Source organism: Parasteatoda tepidariorum, chromosome 2 (assembly GCF_982258835.1).
Source record: "Parasteatoda tepidariorum strain Cologne lab strain chromosome 2, Ptep-v5.0, whole genome shotgun sequence".
Taxonomy (NCBI): domain Eukaryota; kingdom Metazoa; phylum Arthropoda; class Arachnida; order Araneae; family Theridiidae; genus Parasteatoda; species Parasteatoda tepidariorum.
Window position 1 is genome coordinate 19,105,501 of NC_141756.1, and position 18,539 is coordinate 19,124,039.

The window sequence follows — 18,539 nt, forward strand, 5'->3', positions numbered from 1 at the left end:
TCTCTTCAACACATGAAAAGTTTGTGTTCCGCATTTCCCAATTTATGTCCTACATTTCCCAATGTCCATTGCCTAACGAAAAGTCGAGCTCCTATTTCCAGCTAAATTTCTTTTTCACTGTTTTTAAACTAGTTGCGGCGGCCCGGTAGTGCGCTGGGCCCATGTCCGAGAGTTCGTGGGTTCGAACCCCGCCGGTCGAAGACTCTCCGTTTAGTAAAGTGACTGATGCACGTTAAATCTGTCAAGTCACAAACGTCCTCCATGTTCCCATAACAAATGAATACCTCTGGGGGTACTGGATTGGAGATCGATCGTTCTCTGATTCAGGTCAAAATTACGATCTGTGGATGAATGAATGGATGTAAGAGTGGGTCAGCTCTATAAACGGTTGCGACGTATGGTGTGGCAGAAGTCGAATTCTTAGTCATAGATGGCGCCACTGGAAAACAAGAACAATCGCACCCCCTCTGCCTAAACAGGCATACGTCAACAACAAACTAGTTGCTAGCTGTAAATGATTGGGGAAAAAACGCATGGTTTTATAATCGTACTAGTTGTTTAACGGTTTCATAACCGTAAAGGTAAAAAAAAAAATTATCTACTGTACTCTTTGCGGTTAATCGGATGGACAGATTGCTGCCGGTTATTTTTCTATGATCGTAAAAGGAAAATTTTAACAGTGTAAATTAGTTGTTTGAATAGCATAAATTTAGAAATCTTGACATAAAAGTTAAGTATCAACTGCAAGAAAAATCTTTTTTTTTTCGAGATTATCTTTTAAATATGTTAATCATGTCAGTTTCCGATAACATTATTATAAAAAATACATTTATTTTCTTCAAACCAAAAACATCTTATGGGCGTGTATTTTTAACAAAAATTATGAGTGTGAAATAGAATAGAATCTGCTCGAACAAAAACTTACAGTGAAAATCCGTAAGAAATGTGACGTCAGTATCGGAAAAGAGATTTAACTTGTTGTGTATTTGTAAAAACGGTGCTCAATAAAAGAAAGTAAGAAGAGTTTGAAAAAAAAAAAAGCGAAAACTTCTTTAAAACTTAACAATGAAATCAAACCTAAAAACTTCAATAAAAGCACTGATAAAATGTTTACTTAAAGAAATATTTATTTTATTTTTTTCGTTTTATTTTATTGTAAGAAAATTTAAAGGCAATATCTCAATTGGTTGTTTTGTTCCTAGTTTTATCAATGGTTTTTATTTGATTTATGTGTATTTTAATATTTATCTTTTTTTTAGAGAGGAAAAATGGATCTGAAAAATATTGATCCAGAGTTTATCAGAGAACCTGTACCAGGTAAAAAATATTTTTAACATTAAGAAACAATACACAGTATACTCTTGATATCTCAAAGTTGAAGGTAACGCTGACAAAGTTCAGAGCTTATTATTTTCTGAAAAGTAGACAAATATAGTCTAAAATATTATCTTGAAAAGTAGAGTGAAGAAGCATAAGAAAAACTAATAATAATTAATTATGTAATGATAGTAATTCTGTAAATCTAAATACAGCAATGATAATTTTTAAAAATAAGACAAAAATAGTTAAGCATTAAATAGAAAAGATTGGTTTAAAATAAACTTACACTGCGATTTTCAGAAAATTCATCTTCAATTTCGAAAAATATTCGACCTAACAAGTTTTTGAGAGGAAACTCTCTCTCTTTCTCTGTGTGTATGGGGGGGGATATAAAAATGTATTTATTAATGTTTATATGAGCTAGTGTGTTATTCTGAACAATGTTTTACGAATTTGTTCTTTTATCCTTCAACTTTTCATACCTCGCTCGACAGTGTGCATTTAATCGAAGAAATGCTAAGAAGTTATCAAACACTTGCGGTTTTGTTATGCGTTTAATACTCTTTTATTTCCTCTACGAAATAATGTACAGTGCGCAAAATAAAAAACAGACCACTCTGATTAACTTTCGATCTAATGATCGGATCTTCACGTTCAATAGTTTCAATAGTCTTTTTAGCATTCATTAAAAAAGGCCTTTATTACTAAACCAACAAATCTTTATAAAACATTATCGGTAAAAATGGGAAAATTAGAAATCGTTTCAGAAAATAATGAACAAAAGTTTGAAAAATATTCTGTGGGAAAATGAAGAGACAAAAAAGAAATAGTAAGCATTATAGATGATGATCTGAACGAAATTTTCATTTTATTACCGTTTAATGCTGATAATTAAATATTTTTTATATCCTCAAATGCAAGGATATTTAATATATTGTAGTCACAAGTTTCATAGTGCGTACTTTAAAAAATAGTCAAAATACTAAATATAAAAATAAAAAATATATATATTTTTGATACAAATGTATAATTTAGTTACTTCATAGAATAATTAAGTAATTAAGTAATAACTAATTACAAATGTATAACTTAGTTATTTCATTGAATAATCAAGTATTTCATTACATAACTAGAGCAGTAGTCAAAGTATATAACAGATGAAAAATTTCATACTTTACCTAGTAATTCTATGGAATATGCTCTATGAATTACTAATATGAGTATTCTAAGAAATAACTAATGATAACCGTTGAAGTGAAAGATAAACAATTTCAAAGTTTTTTTTATGAATTAAATGGTTAAAAAGAGCAAAAATCTCTAAAAAATACACAATAAGGAAAGGCAGAAAATAGAGTTACTAAAAAGATATTGATATTCGAATAGTCGGGACTGTGAATTAATGAGTTATAACACTTGCATTGAATTAAAAAGTTAACCGTCACATTGATTCTTAAGAAATGAATAAAATACTTATAATCGCTTTTTAAAAGACGCAATTAAAATTAAATAATTGCTTTAATTTAATTAGAATTGAATTAAGAATGAATAAAAAAATTAATTTATGAAATTAAAGAGATTTTAAAAGCTGGGAAATATGTATTGCCTGTAATGTCATCAGAATTCATTTTTTTTAAACATGCTTTTCCAGATGTGTTCGTATAATACGTTTTTTTAATCTGTGTACATTGTCTTACATATGCATTTTTGAGCTATATTCGAAATAAAAATCTCACTGATCACCAGGAGTTCGCACTTGGCTCCGCCTTCATAACGTGGTATCCGACGATACTATATCGCTATTTTTGGGAAAAGGATGTGAACAATCCTGAACAAGATTGCTATTTGGCGATTGTATGACAAAAATATTTCTTCGCAGTCTCCATGTGCGTTTTTTTAACGTTCAATATTTCATAAATGTGACAATATTTCTCTCTTTTCAGTGAATAGTTTGTCCTTTTTAAGACATTTTGTAGGGAAAACAACAGTTAAGTTTAAAATGTATTTAATTAGCTAGAGAAACGAAAATAATAGCAGATGATAAAGAGAACTAAGTGATTTTATTTTAATAACTGTCGTTGAACAGCAGACTCAACTTTGTGTGTTTACGACTACTAATGTTCAACTCCATAGCCATGCAATTTTGAACCCAATCCAGAAGACAAGGGAACTCCTGAACCATGCATTAGGAGAAATTTGCCATCGCTGAGGACTTTTTGATGGAACTAACCCGCATTTACTTACAGGGAAAAGGAAACCAAGAAAAACTCCCACTGTTAGCCTATCGGCAAGGGGACTCTAATCCATGATCCCTCTGTCACTGAAGATATTTTACGTCAGCACTGTGGCCGGGGCAAGCCGGATGCGAAATTCGTATCTACCAGCTATTGCTGGGATTCGAACCCGGTTCACCTCATTGGAAGGCGAACACTCTATCTGAGCCCACGGCTCCGAAGTAAATGATTGAAAAATAATTCACTGTTTGAGTTTGACACGCATTAAGGGTTGTCTCATTTTCAAGAGCGGAGATGTTTCTCCTCTTACTCCCGCACTGAAATGAACTCTGCTTCCGAGGAAGTGGTGACAAGTGCCACCTCCTTTGGAACGAACTACTATATTTATTCTCCATGTAGAACTTTTTTCTTTGTTTTTATGCTTGTGTCCTTTATTTTTTTTAGCTTCACTAGCACGTTCTCAGAGTTTAAGTGCAAGTGTTCAAGATGCTGATGTCTCATTTGTTGGATTTTCATACGCACCGCCAAATGAACTTTGAACTTTGTCTAAAAAAATATATATAGTGCGATTGTTTCTGTTAAAAATGTGTCCTAAAAGTGTCTATTTGTTGGAAATGTAACAGTATTTAACTTTATTTGTATTATTTAGTGAATACATAATTGTGGGCAAAGGAAAATTCTAAAGCATATTTAAAGAGATCATTAAGAAGTTGAAGTAAGGAGATTAGATAAGTTACTAGAAAAGCGTCTTAATGCGTTAACTTTAAAAAACGCCATTTATAATTATTTATGGAATAAATATTTCTAAATGGTTATCAAAATTTTTAAAAGCTTAGCAAGTTAAAATATTAAACATCACATGGGAGCTACTTAACATTTTAAAATTATTTTTTTATACAGTAAGTAATTTTTTATTAACAAATGTACACAATTTTATATAAAAAAAGAGAATATTTATTTTTATGTTAAATAATTTATTGTATTTTGAAAATACTCAACTGTTGAATTTATGTTAAAATGTTATATAATTAAAATTATCCTAAAAAAGCATTTCAGTTGTACTCTTTATTTTCACAAAATAAGTTCATTTTAAATATTAAGAAAATAACAGTATAGAATAGTAAGTTTCACATAATTGTCGTTAATGAAAATAATAACAATAAAGGCTGAAACAACAATTTAAGTAGCAAGCACTTAGGTGTGCTGTAGGTGAGCTCTTGAATGTAGTTAGACTTCAGTTCGGATTTCTTTAAAAACAAATGATAATAAAAATTGTGTTTGCCACTAGGACATTCATTAGCTACAGAAAATGTTGAGAAATAATTTCGCGGCACTTTCATTTAAAAAATAAGCCTTCTCTGTTAGATTTATTTAATGATCATCAATGAACTAACTATCCACGCAAGTAGATTTAAGACAGTATGAAGTATTTTGAGTTTTCCTTAATACATGAGATAAATACTCTTTAGGCATGAATTGTTTTTTAGTTAAACGAATCTGAATTTGGACTATATTGAGAAAATAAAGATACTAACACTTCCCCACTGTTAACCCAACAGTAATTGAAATCTAACCTATACTCTACACCAGCGATTAGGTACCTAAAGGCATTCCTCTGAAACCTAGAAGAATTACAGCGGTTCCAAAAATGTGAATTTTTAGAAAATTATACTTTTAACCAATCAATCATAATTTAATATTTCAGCTCCATCATAGTTTAATATTTTCATATTTCTATTTCGTTTATTTTTTTATATTTCATGATCATAATTTAATGTTTCACCTTATTTTGTAAAACCATTAAAAAAGTAAACTTTAAAAATAAATATTTTTTTCAGTAGCAATATATTGAATAAATTATAAAAATAATTTGAAATTATAAAAAATTCACGGTAAAAGGATTTTCACCCGTGATTCATCTACCGCTGATGCTATTTTAATGTCACCCCATTGTGGTTGGAGGGAACCAGTAGCAGAATTCATATCGGCAAGTCATGGCTGGAATTCGAACCTGGGTCAACTCATTGGAGGGCAAATGCTCTATCCCCTGAGCTATTTGCATTGGTTGCAGATACATAAAATATTGAAAATGTAAGTAAGAGAAAAAGCGTTTGAAAGGAATCACAAAAATAATTTTGCTAAACGCTTGATAAATAATATTTTTCTAAAAAAAGCGTTCAAGATTTACGTATTAAAAATGTATTTCAAGCAATTTATCTTTAAAGTTCTAATTTCCTTAGTAAATTGTTAGAAAAAATTCCTTTAAAATGCAAAATACTGCAGAAACTGTAAAATTTGTAATTCAAAACTTAAAATCATTTAGGCTTTTTAAACATGAATTAATGCTGTTTTTCAAAGACTTTGACGTTACATGAAAATACACTTTTTTTATAATTGATATATTTTCATACCTGTTATAATTAGCAAACAGCTATTCATGACTGTTATTTTCAAGTTTAGCTTATTTTTAACCAGCGCCCCCTGAGCCAGTACATAAAATCGAGTAAAACGTTAAGACTTCATTTTCAAAAACGTCACGGTAAGCATTAGGAGCAAAGCTGCTGCTTTGAGAAAATATAAAGCGTTTGATATAATTCTTTAATGATTGAAAAGTTGCTCCAACCAACACTTAGAATAGAGAAGACCTTCGCATGGATTAATTTATTCGTATGGTTTGTCCGAAAGAACAAACACAAACTGAACGGTGGGGGAAAGATGTCACAACGTTTAGACTATTAGGATCGGTTTTCTCGTTTTTGGTAACCCTTGCTAAGGCTTTTTATTTTATTTTAGTAGATATTTCTCCAACTTTGCGTGGTCTGGGATCACAAAAATCTGCAAAAATTAAGAATTAATCCTTGATTTTTGATAATTTTAAACCAAAGTGAAACTCTCCCTAAATTGGTGATTTTTAAAAAAATGTTTAATGCATTTTTAAAAATTTAAGTTTTTTTACCGTTCTAAGGCCCAAATAAATCTTTTGGAAAAGATGGTTTGCATGGTTAAAAAAATAGCTTTGCCTCAAGTGTGAGGCTTCTAAACTGTTTCCTTGTTATTTTCCTTGGCGAAAGAACAGAATCTCAAACATCTCTTTATATAGTTCTTTCGCCAAGAAAAATAAAAAAGCAACATTTTAGGTGCCTTACACTTAATGCAAAGCTATCATTTTATACTTTATCTGAGATCTCACCGTAAAGACTTATCTGGACTTAAGAAGGGATAAGTAATTAAAACATTTTAAACGTAACTTAACTCTTTTTTTAAAAAAATAGCCAATTTGGTGAAATTTTTTCATCTAAATAAAAATGTATTAAAATTAATTCCTCATTATTCCTTTTTGTTGCTTCTTACGCCACTTGCCAAATATTTTATTATAACTTATACGTATACATGGATATTATTATGTAATGTAATTATATTATTAACTTGTATCTAAATTTATATTAACTTGTTATACAAACATGGATGACTTTGTGAGCTGACAGGTTTAATGAGCACCAGTCACTATTTACTACACGGTGAGTCTTCGGCCGGCAGGGATCGGACTCACGACCTCTGCGACATGGGCCCAACTCCCTATCAACCAGGCTATCCCACTCTTTATTTTTCCATATAATGCAATCTTGAAGAAAGGCTTTAAATATTGAAAAACTTCACCACAAGCGCTTTCTCTTTTCTCAAAACTGCGTCGTTCTTTGCGCATTTTCACCTTAAACATAGAGGATGCTGGCTAAAAATAGGCTTAACTTGATCTAACAGTCATGAGTAACTACTGCAAACTAGTAGCAGTTATTAAAATAGCATATTATTGGCACACAAAAAAATCATCGTATCATGCAAATACAGAGTCTTCGAAAGTCGGCCTTACCTTTTTCAACCAACGATGCATTTCATCATGCATTTAACGTGAGGACGTATTCAAGATGAAAAGTGATTACTTACAAGTGATGTCACGCTTGGGTAAAAAGTGGCATTTGGTTATGTCACGATTCAGCAGCCAATCAGGTACATAGTTTCTAAACATCTAATTAAATCTGCTCTGAAATATGATTCAGGGTGAAAGCTAATAGCTGCAATGTTAACGCGCTAAGGACAACTACGTGGTTAGGTCCTGCCATGTGATTTCAGTGTTATTCTTCAAGTTGCAAGCACCCAAATATAGTTTTTAATTATTTATAACCTTATTATTACTTCTTTAAAATTGGTAAGATACATTTTATGTATCATTTCAGAACCTAGAACATTAACTTTAAAAATAATTCAGCCTGATTGGAGCGTGACACGTCGATTATGTTCCTTGTTAGCATAAATACAGTAATATTTTATAAAGTAGAAAAAGTAAAAACATCAAAAGAATTATTCGTACCTACACCCAATATGCTTAAATTTATTATCTTGAATATTAGATAAATTAATGTATGTTTGGGATGTATGAAATAATTTGGAAAGTGTTTATTAATGGATGATATATAAAGTTAATGAAGGAAAATAAAAGCTGTTTTAATAATTCAGATGATTATTCATCTGTATTTAGTTAAGGTAAATATAAATTATTATATCAACATGCCATTAATTTTTTATTAATTTAAAAACTTATAAATTTTTTATGAATTTTAAGTTATTTAAAACAATTAATGCCCTTAATAACGTCAAATGTATTGTTTTTTAATTACTTATGGCTATGAAAAAAATGCAATTCTCTCAGGTTTCTACTATTTTATTGAAAATCTTCCAATTTTAAGGTATCTAAATCCCTGTTATAAAGATTATTGCCGTACCCACATTTTCCTCTAAATATCTTTGGTAACTTTTGCCTGTAGATCCATTTCAGACTTTCATCGCAAACAAATCCTTGATTTCCTACAAAATTAAATAAAAGTTGTTTTTATTACAAAATACTGTATTGTGCGAAAATTGATCATATTCGTGAGATACAAATTTTTTATGTATTTCTTTATGTACTTTTACAGCACAGTTTCCGAAAGATAACACATTTCTTAATATTTTTTTCCAATGCCCTCCTCGAGAATGACCTTTCGTCATGCAGGCATCTGAAGGGCAAATTTGTTGGCTACTGTTTCAAGGGCACCATATTAGATGGGTCAAAGTTGCTCACACGGTAAGGACAGATAGTACAGAGAATGAAAGAACACTCATGCCTTGCCTGGGATTTGAATCCAGAGCCTTTCTGATGCAAAGTCAGTTCCCTGACCCCTACACAGGAAGGTCGGCCATTTTTCAGTAAGAAAATGATTATAAAAAATACTGTATTGGGCAAAAATTTATAATTTACGTGAGAGAAATATTTTTTGTTTTTTATTATATACTTTCACAACATAATTTTCTAAAAGATAATGCATTTTTTAATTTGAAAATGATTTTCTTTGCAACTTGCAACGACTCACTTTTGAAATTAAAATTGGATATTTTCAATTCAAACATTTTATAAAATTTAAAAATATTCTTTAAGTATTTCTCAGAAATGGAATTGTTTTTTTTATAAGAATTCCAATCGATACTGAGTTTTTGCTGCAATCAGGGAATATTTTTTTAAACATGAAAATTGTTAATTACTTCAAACAACAGTTTTACTTTTAACTAAGATTAACAGCCAATTTTTAAATGATTATTAATTAAAAACTCATTTTACAATAATATTATATTATGTTATACAGCACGCATCATAGAAACTTCTTCCTTTTCTCTCTTCAAATTGAAAAATAAATATGAGCTGCTGGTTTTTGGTGTTAAACCTAGCACTTAAATTTTGCTTTGCATTACATTTTATTTTACTGAGCAAGCAAAAAGGCTTAGGTGCTTGAAATTACAGGGTTATGTTGAAAAATAAACATGGATTAAGAATAAAAAATTTTAATTTTGCGTGATAGACTCCAGAATGTTTAAACTGTAAAAAAAAATGTAACATGCAGAACGCTCTGCAGCAGTTAGGAAGAATACTACTTACTTAAATTTGACGTTCTGAATGGCATATTTTTATTTACAAACTTCATAAGAGTTTTTTTCTCATTTTTTTAATTCACATTTTTTTTAAAAGTTATTGCCTTTATAAGCTATTTTTCGCTTCTTTTTTTTTTTTTTTTTTTTGCTTTAAATAATGACTAATTAAACTAAACTCAGCGGCGCGACTGCCCATAGAGGGCCAAGGCCTACTGTGCCCATCTCAGTTTTCTTGACCTTGGGCTCTGGGGTGCAGGAGCAGATGTTCCGGTCAGGTGGTCAGCCGAACGCGGAACCCCCAGTGTTTAGTTCCCAAGAATGCTTGGTACTCATTTATCGACCCACAGAAGGGATGAAAGGCTGAGTCAACCTTTCCCGGCCCGAGGATTAATGACTAATTATCCATAGTTTGATAAATATTTATTTATCTCTTTCAAGATTCTTATTATATAAGTTAGTGCTTCAATTAGCTAATGTCAAAAATAAAAGAATTCAAACAGGTTTTTATGCATATTTTAAGCCCCACAATCCTCTCAGGTATATTGTTAGATTTCGATAACGTCTTTTTTTTCTCCTTTCATTACTTAATCCCATGCTGTAAAATGTTGGCATAATAAAACCCCATATTTTTGACAATGATATAAATTATATAAAAGCAGTAATTTTTTTCTCCTTAAATCAGCGTGTTTTTTTTCAACAACTTTAAATTTTGAAAATACAAAAACTCGATTTCTTCATTTTGGACGTGCATACCACGGATACAATTTTATGACTCTTGCATACGTCTCTGATTCAAATTTCTTTTGTACCTCAAATGATTAAAGATTTGCGACCCCTAATTTGCAAACTTTATTTTCGATAAGGATTTTAGAAACATAAATTATAATTTAAAAGCATAAATTATAAAGGTGATCATTTAATATAAATTACAAAGATGATGTCATTTAAATGTACTGTCCAGCTTTCACGAGAACTCCTCTCGACCAAACGTTTGAGGATGCCTGCTGCCATAAAAAAAGAGTAAAATCATTTCTAATCCAGGAGAATTAAGTTGTAAAATGACTCTCTTAACCTTAATCAATGCGAAACGGTTAACCCCCTTACCCCTACTGTCAGTGGCTAATCTTCGTTATCACAGAAAGCAATGTGACGTTCAGGAATTCTCATAAAAGTGAAATAGTACTTAAAAATGTCCAAAATAAAAAAAGCAAATATGTGATTCGAATAAAAACAAAACACACACACAAAATACTCACTTTCAACATACACTTCTTCGAGCTGACTCCATACTTTTCCCCAAATACTTTCTGGAATTGTTTTCAGTTTGTTTCCTGCAAGATTCACTGTCTTTAAAGCTGGAAATCCTTCGAAAAAGTCTGATGGCAACTCTTCAATTCCGTTGAAACTAAATCACAATTTTCAATACATAAATTAATCAGTTTTGGCTTAGTAAAAATATTTGAAATCTAACTGTGAAACATAAATGTTTTCAATACAGTCTAAAACCACTCTCTTAACTTTTAAACATATATAAATAGAAAACTGGTGGTTAGGTATGGTAAAGTGGCCACGCAATTCTAGATAAAATCTCGTACATTACCACTTGGTTGAAAACTAAGAATTTAGTGTTCCTATGAAGAAAATGGTGCAAAATATAAAGAAAAAATTGAATGCGAAATTGTAGACATTTGATTTAGCACATATAAACGCCTTGTGAACCATATTCTACATCGGGGGAAAATGCTTAAAAAGTGCCTTTGTCTCTTTCATGATTTCTTACAATGTTACATGCCAGTGTAGTAAAACCTTTTACTAGTTATCACAAGATATCTTTCGTAAAGCGCGAAATAAAAAACAGAACATCATAATGATTTTTGATATGACTATCAAAAACTAATATAGAATTTTAATGGCTCTGGAAATTTAAAATACGCTAATTAGTTTGAACAAACGTTACTTTAAGTTACAAAATCAGACAGAATGAACACATATCTTTTTTTGACGGAATTTGTTTCTTTACCCTCAGATAGGGGGGTGAGTAGTATTGACAACCCATTTGTGAAACATGATCTCGTTTGTTTGATCTGAGGAGAGAAAGTAGTTGCGAACTCTAACGATCAGTATAGTACATCTATGGAAAGATCTCCTTTCGCCACAAAATCAACGGACGTCTGTTGTTATGGAAACAAGAAAAAGTGCTGGTTTTAAAAGGGAGCTTCTCTCTCTACTGATTCTCTACCTCTTACAGACTTGAACCAAAACCTGTCTTAAAACTATTGACCTCCTAACCATAGTCCTCGCCACTGCTCCAACAAAACAGCGAGTGGAATTCTTACAATAGACAGATTTCAAGTATGCTTCTTACCTTATTTCTATCAACCACAACTTATTAGCTGGATTTGGAAACATGGATCTGGACACAGTTCGGACACGGTTGTCACCTAACCATAACTGCTGAAGATTGGTCAGAGTTGTAAAAGCTTTGTCTCCCAACTTTTCAATGTCATTTGCCTGCAAGTCCAACTGCTCCAGAGCTTCTGGTCCATCTTCAAACCAATCGTTTCCCAACTGGACAATATCGTTACCCAGGAAAGAAACGTCCCTCAAATGCTTCAGGTGACTGAGTGGGAAAGTCTTGAGATCTTTCCTTCTTTTATCAACGCTTCCATAAATGTAAAGTTGCCTCAATGAGTTCTCAAGCCCACTGAATGGTTTGTCGCCAAATGATCCAATTTTGCAATTTTCAAAATGCAAGTTTACTGACTGGTGTCCTTTGAAAAATTCGGAGGGGATGTCACCGAGATTGGACCGCCAGAATGCGAATGATACGTTGTGCCCTAAGGTGTTCTTAACGACAGGTTCAACCTTAGAGAGACTGCTGAAGCCTTCACAATCTACAGAAGTCAGCAAACCATCATTTTCACATGAGCAAGGATATACTTTATCTCTAGGAGGACAGTCAACAGCAAGTGATGCTGCAACAACTGTTAGGAGGATTTGACCGAATAGAAACATCTTGAGTAAGGAAACCTATAAAAATAAAAAAAGCAAATATTTTACTTGAAAATAGCAACTTATTAACGCACATCATTGAAAATTATTCAAGAAGATAATTCTTACTCAAGAAACTATCTAAATGAATAAATCAGAATGTATGTATGTATGTACCTTATACAAACCTTACCTTATGTACCTTATTATTATTCTGAACTAATCCTGACCAAATTTTGTGTATATGTTTGAAAACACAATGAATTTACTGTGAACTTATAAACTCTCTCCCATCACCAGTCTACGAGCTACATCCCAACGAAAGAGTTTGTCATGGAATTTCATGAATATTTTATAAAATGAGTGATTTGTTAACCTGCCACTCTAATTGATCAAACAATAATTTTATCGCATGTTTTAATGAATAATTTAACTTTAAATTCCTATGTTAGGTTATCACAAGTAAACTAAATGTTAACATGTTCGCAACGTATGGTAAAGATGACCGTTACCGAAGCGTAAAAAGTATAAGAAACCACTATTGATACTTACGCGTTTAAATCTGTCTCTATGATCTTAAATAATAGAAATTCAACAGGAACTTACAAACAGGAAAATTGCAGTAAATTCTGAATATCGAAGGTTAAATTATAATAATGTTATTAATATTTCTTTTAGTGAATTGAACTAACTCATATTATCCTAAATCTAATTGCATAAAGCCTTACTTAAATATACAACAACTAACAAGAAAATAAAGGTTGTGTATTAGATGCCAAGAAAAAATAGTATGGTGTTATTAGGTTACTTATCCATTACGGAGGGTGGTAAGAAGGATATTGCCACAGTACCTGTATTAGACACCTTTATTCGTACAATTTGTTTCCATAATCACATCACCTATAACGACAACTCTAGTTGTATTTAATATCACATTCAATTAATTCCCTGGCATCAAAAGAAGTTCGGCGATTTTCTTAGCCTTCGAAGTAATTGGTATTAGTTCGCATCGTATATGGGAACAGTAAAAAATAGCTAGGTGGTTCTTGACGCCAATTGTGCTTAATTTATTTTGGTAGTAGGTACCAATTGAAATTTTAAAAAAAACAATTGCATTTAATATCTAAATTTATGAAGAAACGGTAACTCTTAATCTAGGAAAACTGTAAGAAAATGAAATTTTATCATTTACACTAATGACGCTTTACTAATTTTGGTAATATGTATTACTGGTATTATGTTAACTAGTTTTTTTAATAGATATTAATTAAAATAATAAGTATATTAATAAAATAATATTATTGGTACCAAGATTCCTACTATAGGTGTTGGGAAAATAGATTTATTGATTATAGTAATTTTTTTCTTATAAGTAATTGACTTTGAGCAGTAGCATTATACCAAATGATACTGAACATGCTGAATGATACTGAACTTAAATCTTTATTTTGATTGGTTGAATTTCTAAGATTATGTTTTTATTAATCTATTAAGGTAAGGTCACTGAAAAGGGCAACAAATAAAAATAAATAAATAATTGGAATTGCTTAAGCTTAAGTAATTATATCAGTATATGCCTTTCAGTTTGCCGACCAGCCTGTGTAGGGGGCAGGGAACTGTCCTTGCATCAGAAAGGTTCTTGGTTCGAATCCCAGACAAGGCATGGATATTTCTTTCTCTCTATCTGTGTTCTATGTCCTTTCTCCTTTGTGTGTGAATGAGACCCGCCCTATAAACGGGTTGTGGTAGTGTGACGTGGGCGCCGCTGCTCCACCGCCGTGGATTCGCCACAGGTGCTCACTGGGTAGCGAAAAGAGAATTAGCAGTTCTGGCACTTTCTGTGGCCAATGAACAATAGTTCCAAGTGCCCGCCATTAAATACAAAAAAAATGCCTTTCAGTTTTTTTCTTCCTTTTTCGCATGATTTCCTAATGTTGATTAATATTGCTTTCTTGATTATTTACTTTTTTTTCAACCAGTACGAAGAACGAATATTCAACAAGTAAATAATATTTTACTTCTATTTTCAAGTGAGACACCCGAGAAATTAACAAGGAAATTATTAGCATAAAATTCATAATGTGAAAGGTGGATCTAAAAAAATTATTCAAAAAGAGGTTCGGGGAGAAAAAGTACGCTACATTCTCTGCGATTCCAGGTAATTTACAACACTCAGTACTGCATTGTATAGCAGAATGAGAAAGTTGATTCCTACGATTGTTGATTGGGGACATTAAATTTGGGAACAATTTCACTGTTTTTCCCAAAGCATATGCTTTAAATTTTCAAAGTTTCTAATAAATAGCAGTATTGTAAAGTACTTAAAAGTTAAATGATTTTTCATAAGCTAAAACCCATGGCTAATGGTTTGCACGTCAGCGATTCTTTCTGGAAACAATCTATTTTTTGAAATATAAAACGCAGCCAAAACACTCTTATGAAAATGGGAGAGTTAACACATCTGCTGCGAGAGATTGGACATAGTTCATATGCTGGGAGTAACAGGGTTCCTTTGCTAGGAAAAATGGGGAGTTGCTTCCTATTCTAGGAGAGATGAAGAATTGTTCCTATGCTAGGAGATATAGGGAGTTGTTCCTATGCTAAGAGAGATGGGGAGCTATTCTAATGTTGGGGGAAGTGGGGAGTTTCATCTAATCTAAGAAGGATGAGGAAGTGTTCTTAAGCTATGTTTTTATGCTATGGAGAGTTGGAGATGGGGAGTTGTTCTTATCCTAGAAGAGGTGAGGAACTGTTCCTATGTTAAGTGAGATGGGGAGTTGTTCTTTTGCTTAGAGAAATGGAGAGTTGTTCCTTTGCTAGGAAAGATGGAGGGTTGCTCATTTCCTAGGAGAGATGGGGAATTGTTCTTATACTAAGGGAGATGGGAAGTTGAATGAAGTTGATATAAATATGACAACTAATCAGATATGAACAAACCATCAATTTTTCTGATTCTTTTATTTTTTCTATAATTTAGTTCCATCCTTTGTTTAATTTTTGATTTTTTTCCAGTTAACATTTTTTAATTTTCCTGATTCTTTAAATTTTTAGTCTTATTAAATTTCTTTCTTTTTTCTTATTTTTTAATGTTTTCTCCCGTTAACATTCTTTACTTTTCCAATTTTTCACTTTTTTTCTATTACTATTCCTTCATTTTTTTTTTCATTCCTTAATTTTTTTCTATAAATAACATTATTTCACAGTTCTGCTTTTTAATCAATAAGCTGAAATATTTCCTCTTAGGACTACGGTATTTGTTTACAAAAACTTCACTGAAATGCAATTGAAATGAAATTATTATCGTTAGCGATTTAACTGTAGTGTAATTCTAACAATATCTTGCAGATTGCGTAAAGAACTTTCAACTTTGAACTTTCATTACAACTGTAATAGTAAACTGAAACATTTAACTGAATCATTAACTTGAAGAAAAATATCAATAAAAACACATAAATGTAGATAATAGTTTAGAGTTTGCAGCTTTGGCAATTAGTCGCATATTTTTTTAAAAAGGAAAACGTGATAATATTCTTAACCAATCGCAGAAAGGTTTTTTTATTAATTTTAAGAACAATATGTAAACAAAAAAAGAAAAAATATTAGATCCCTTCTAATTGCTTACATTTTGGCATTAATTGCACCTAAATCACTTCTGACAAAACAAATTCAATCAAATCTTCTTGTTGTGAATTGCAATATTCTGAATTTATCGAAATTATATAAAAATCTAAAGTCAATACACATTTGTTATTCTCATTGAAGAAAAAAAAACTCTTTTAATCGATTACATTCCTCAATAGTCTTCGATTTCACGAAGTATTTTTTTAACCCTTCCCCCAAGCAAAAAAAAACCAGTTTACCCCGAAATATTAATCAATTTGATAACATTCAATCAACTTAAGTACTTTCCTGACATTTAATCTATTTAAATTTAAGTTACATAAAACAATCATTTTATTCATGATATTTTTATTTTATTTGTAACCATTGAGAGTTTTGATTAAAATTTATTTGAAGTAGATATTAATAAGTATTGTATATAACTTATTTGATAGAACTTATATGAGAGAAATAAAACAAAAGTATTTTAGTAACAATCAAAAATGTCTGAATTCATTTTTTGAATATAAAAACACTTTTCTGATATCATTTAAATATTTTGAGGATTATTTTGTGTTCCTTTGTTAATTTAAACTAAAATGCTAAAAAAAAATGTAAAATCTTTCCGAATTTTTGATATCATGAAATGTTTAGAATCACCCTTCGAGTTCATAATATCGGTGTTTGACTGTATATTTTTACTGACTAAAAATTTCTATTACCGTAAAGTTTTGCATTATTACTGATTAGATTTTTTTTTCAATAAATGATACTGCTTTAATAAAATTATCGCCCTCAGATAAAGACAGAAAATATTACACACTAAAAATGCTAAACACACTTCTAAGAATATTCTAATGAATATTTTATTATTAATAGTTTATTCTAATGAATAGACTATTATAATGAGTAGTTAATTTTAACTATGGAATATCATCAAGTAAAACAATAACTTAAAATAGAAGAAACATCTGCTTACTTACCTGAAAATCACTTTAAGCGAAGTGAAATGATACAGTCAGCTTTTATCTGTAATAAACAGGTGTTACCTTTCTTTTTTTACGCAAGTACACATTGATAAATGGCAATGGAACAATGTTAAAAGAATGAGTATGCATTACTTTGAAACTTAACAGTTGTGCTTTGAAAAAAATCTTTTGATGCAGTAACATAAGTGAAAGAAAGCTTAGAATCAAAGAAATAAGAAATATCAAAAGTATTTTGTGAACAAGGGAAAAAATTAATTTCGAGATTTAGATAAAATGGTACTCCAGATCTGCCATTAAACTTTTACACAAATTTATGAACAATGTGTTTTACAGTCACAAGCATAAAATTAACAACAAAAAAGTCGTTGAATTCTTAAACTTACTACAAATGCACCTTCTTTCTTTTGTTTCTAGTTTACAAAAATTTCAGTATATTTTTCTTGCCACATATTTATTTTTTAATTTAAATAAAATCAAGATAAAGTTCAACTGGAAGTTTTATACTAGTGCATTTAAAAGAAAGAAATATCATTGAATATGATATTATTAATAAATACTGTTTGTTTGGTTACTACTTTAAAAAAATCTTGTATTTATGTATATATTTATTTGAAACCTTCTTCCTTCTAATGTAGAAAACTGAAGTTTAATTAGTTTTAGCAGCTAAATTTGAATTTAAAATTTTATATTCATGGATTTAAGGAGTAAGGAACACTAATTGAATTGATATTTCTATTAATTACTAATTACTTTTTGAATAAGCAGAAACAATATTACTTTTTTATTGTTCGTTCTATAGACTTACAAATTATAATAGAGAAAACAAATTATAATAGAAAAGAAATCGCTACGAAACAATACTCGAGAATAAAATATTTGAAATTTTAACAACTTTAGACTAAGAAAAAAAATTTGGTGACTTTATTAATTAAATTCTTCTCTGCCAAAATTGATTATGATCTAAGTTTGCATGTCTTTAAACGTAATCTTTATTAGAGTTGAGAGTTTTTCTATTAATTAAAATAATATCGATTGTTACATGCAATGATTTTAATTTCAATAATTTTAAATTATTTCTAAAAAGAATCATATCTTTCATTTCAAAATTAAACTCAAAATTTAATTTAATTTAATTTGTATGTTCTGATTTTTTTTTAAATATCAGGTTTTGGAAAATAATTTGAATTAGCTTTGATAATCATGCTACAAATTATGGTTTTTAGTCGTAACTAGATATAATATAGTCTTAAACTAAATTGACTGTTTTCAGAAATTAATAACTAAAAAACGGTCCAAATAAAATAAATGAATTTTGCAGCTAATTTTTGTGACAAGGCATAATTTTTTTCTCTTAGAGTTCCGATGTTTAATTCTAAAAGTTTTTAACAGATGGCATTGCAAATAGTAAATCAGTGTATTAAAGAAAAATATTTAGAAGTCACATCATGAA

General features: G+C 30.3%; 2 protein-coding genes across 7 annotated transcripts in view; one reads left to right on the forward strand and one right to left on the reverse strand.

Moving 5' to 3' along the window:
- Positions 1-4,601, forward strand: part of LOC107442867 (serine/threonine-protein kinase Sgk2) — a 49,440-nt gene extending 44,839 nt beyond the window's left edge. For all 5 annotated transcript variants that reach the window (XM_087156931.1, XM_043050317.3, XM_043050319.3 and 2 more), the window contains 2 exons: positions 1,260-1,317; positions 3,996-4,601. In XM_087156931.1, the coding sequence (XP_087013057.1) occupies positions 1,260-1,317; positions 3,996-4,090 (153 nt within the window). In that variant the 3' untranslated portion in view covers positions 4,091-4,601. The remainder of the gene's footprint in view (positions 1-1,259; positions 1,318-3,995) is intronic.
- Positions 4,602-8,252: 3,651 nt separating this feature from the next.
- On the reverse strand, positions 8,253-17,201 carry LOC122270931 (uncharacterized). 2 transcript variants are annotated; one of them, XM_043050320.3, is made up of 4 exons: positions 17,084-17,201; positions 11,875-12,539; positions 10,766-10,914; positions 8,253-8,411 (listed from the first exon to the last, which is right to left on the reverse strand). In XM_043050320.3, the coding sequence occupies exons 2-4, from the start codon at positions 12,522-12,524 to the stop codon at positions 8,269-8,271; spliced, it is 942 nt and encodes a 313-aa protein (XP_042906254.2). In that variant the 5' UTR covers positions 12,525-12,539; positions 17,084-17,201; the 3' UTR covers positions 8,253-8,268. The 2 variants fall into 2 exon arrangements, with proteins under 2 accessions (XP_042906254.2, XP_087013058.1); XM_087156932.1 differs by lacking the exon at positions 17,084-17,201 and adding an exon at positions 17,054-17,075.
- Between the last annotated feature and the right edge of the window lie 1,338 nt (positions 17,202-18,539).

Bases quoted from the DNA above. Each gene is read 5' to 3' on its own strand.
- LOC122270931 (XM_043050320.3), bottom strand. From the start codon at position 12,524: ATGTTTCTATTCGGTCAAATCCTCCTAACAGTTGTTGCAGCATCACTT. The intron at 10,915-11,874 runs GTAAGAAGCATA...ATTGTGATTTAG, and splicing joins TTGTGGTTGATAGAAATAAG to TTTCAACGGAATTGAAGAGT. The intron at 8,412-10,765 runs GTGAGTATTTTG...TTAATTTTGTAG, and splicing joins CGAAGAAGTGTATGTTGAAA to GAAATCAAGGATTTGTTTGC.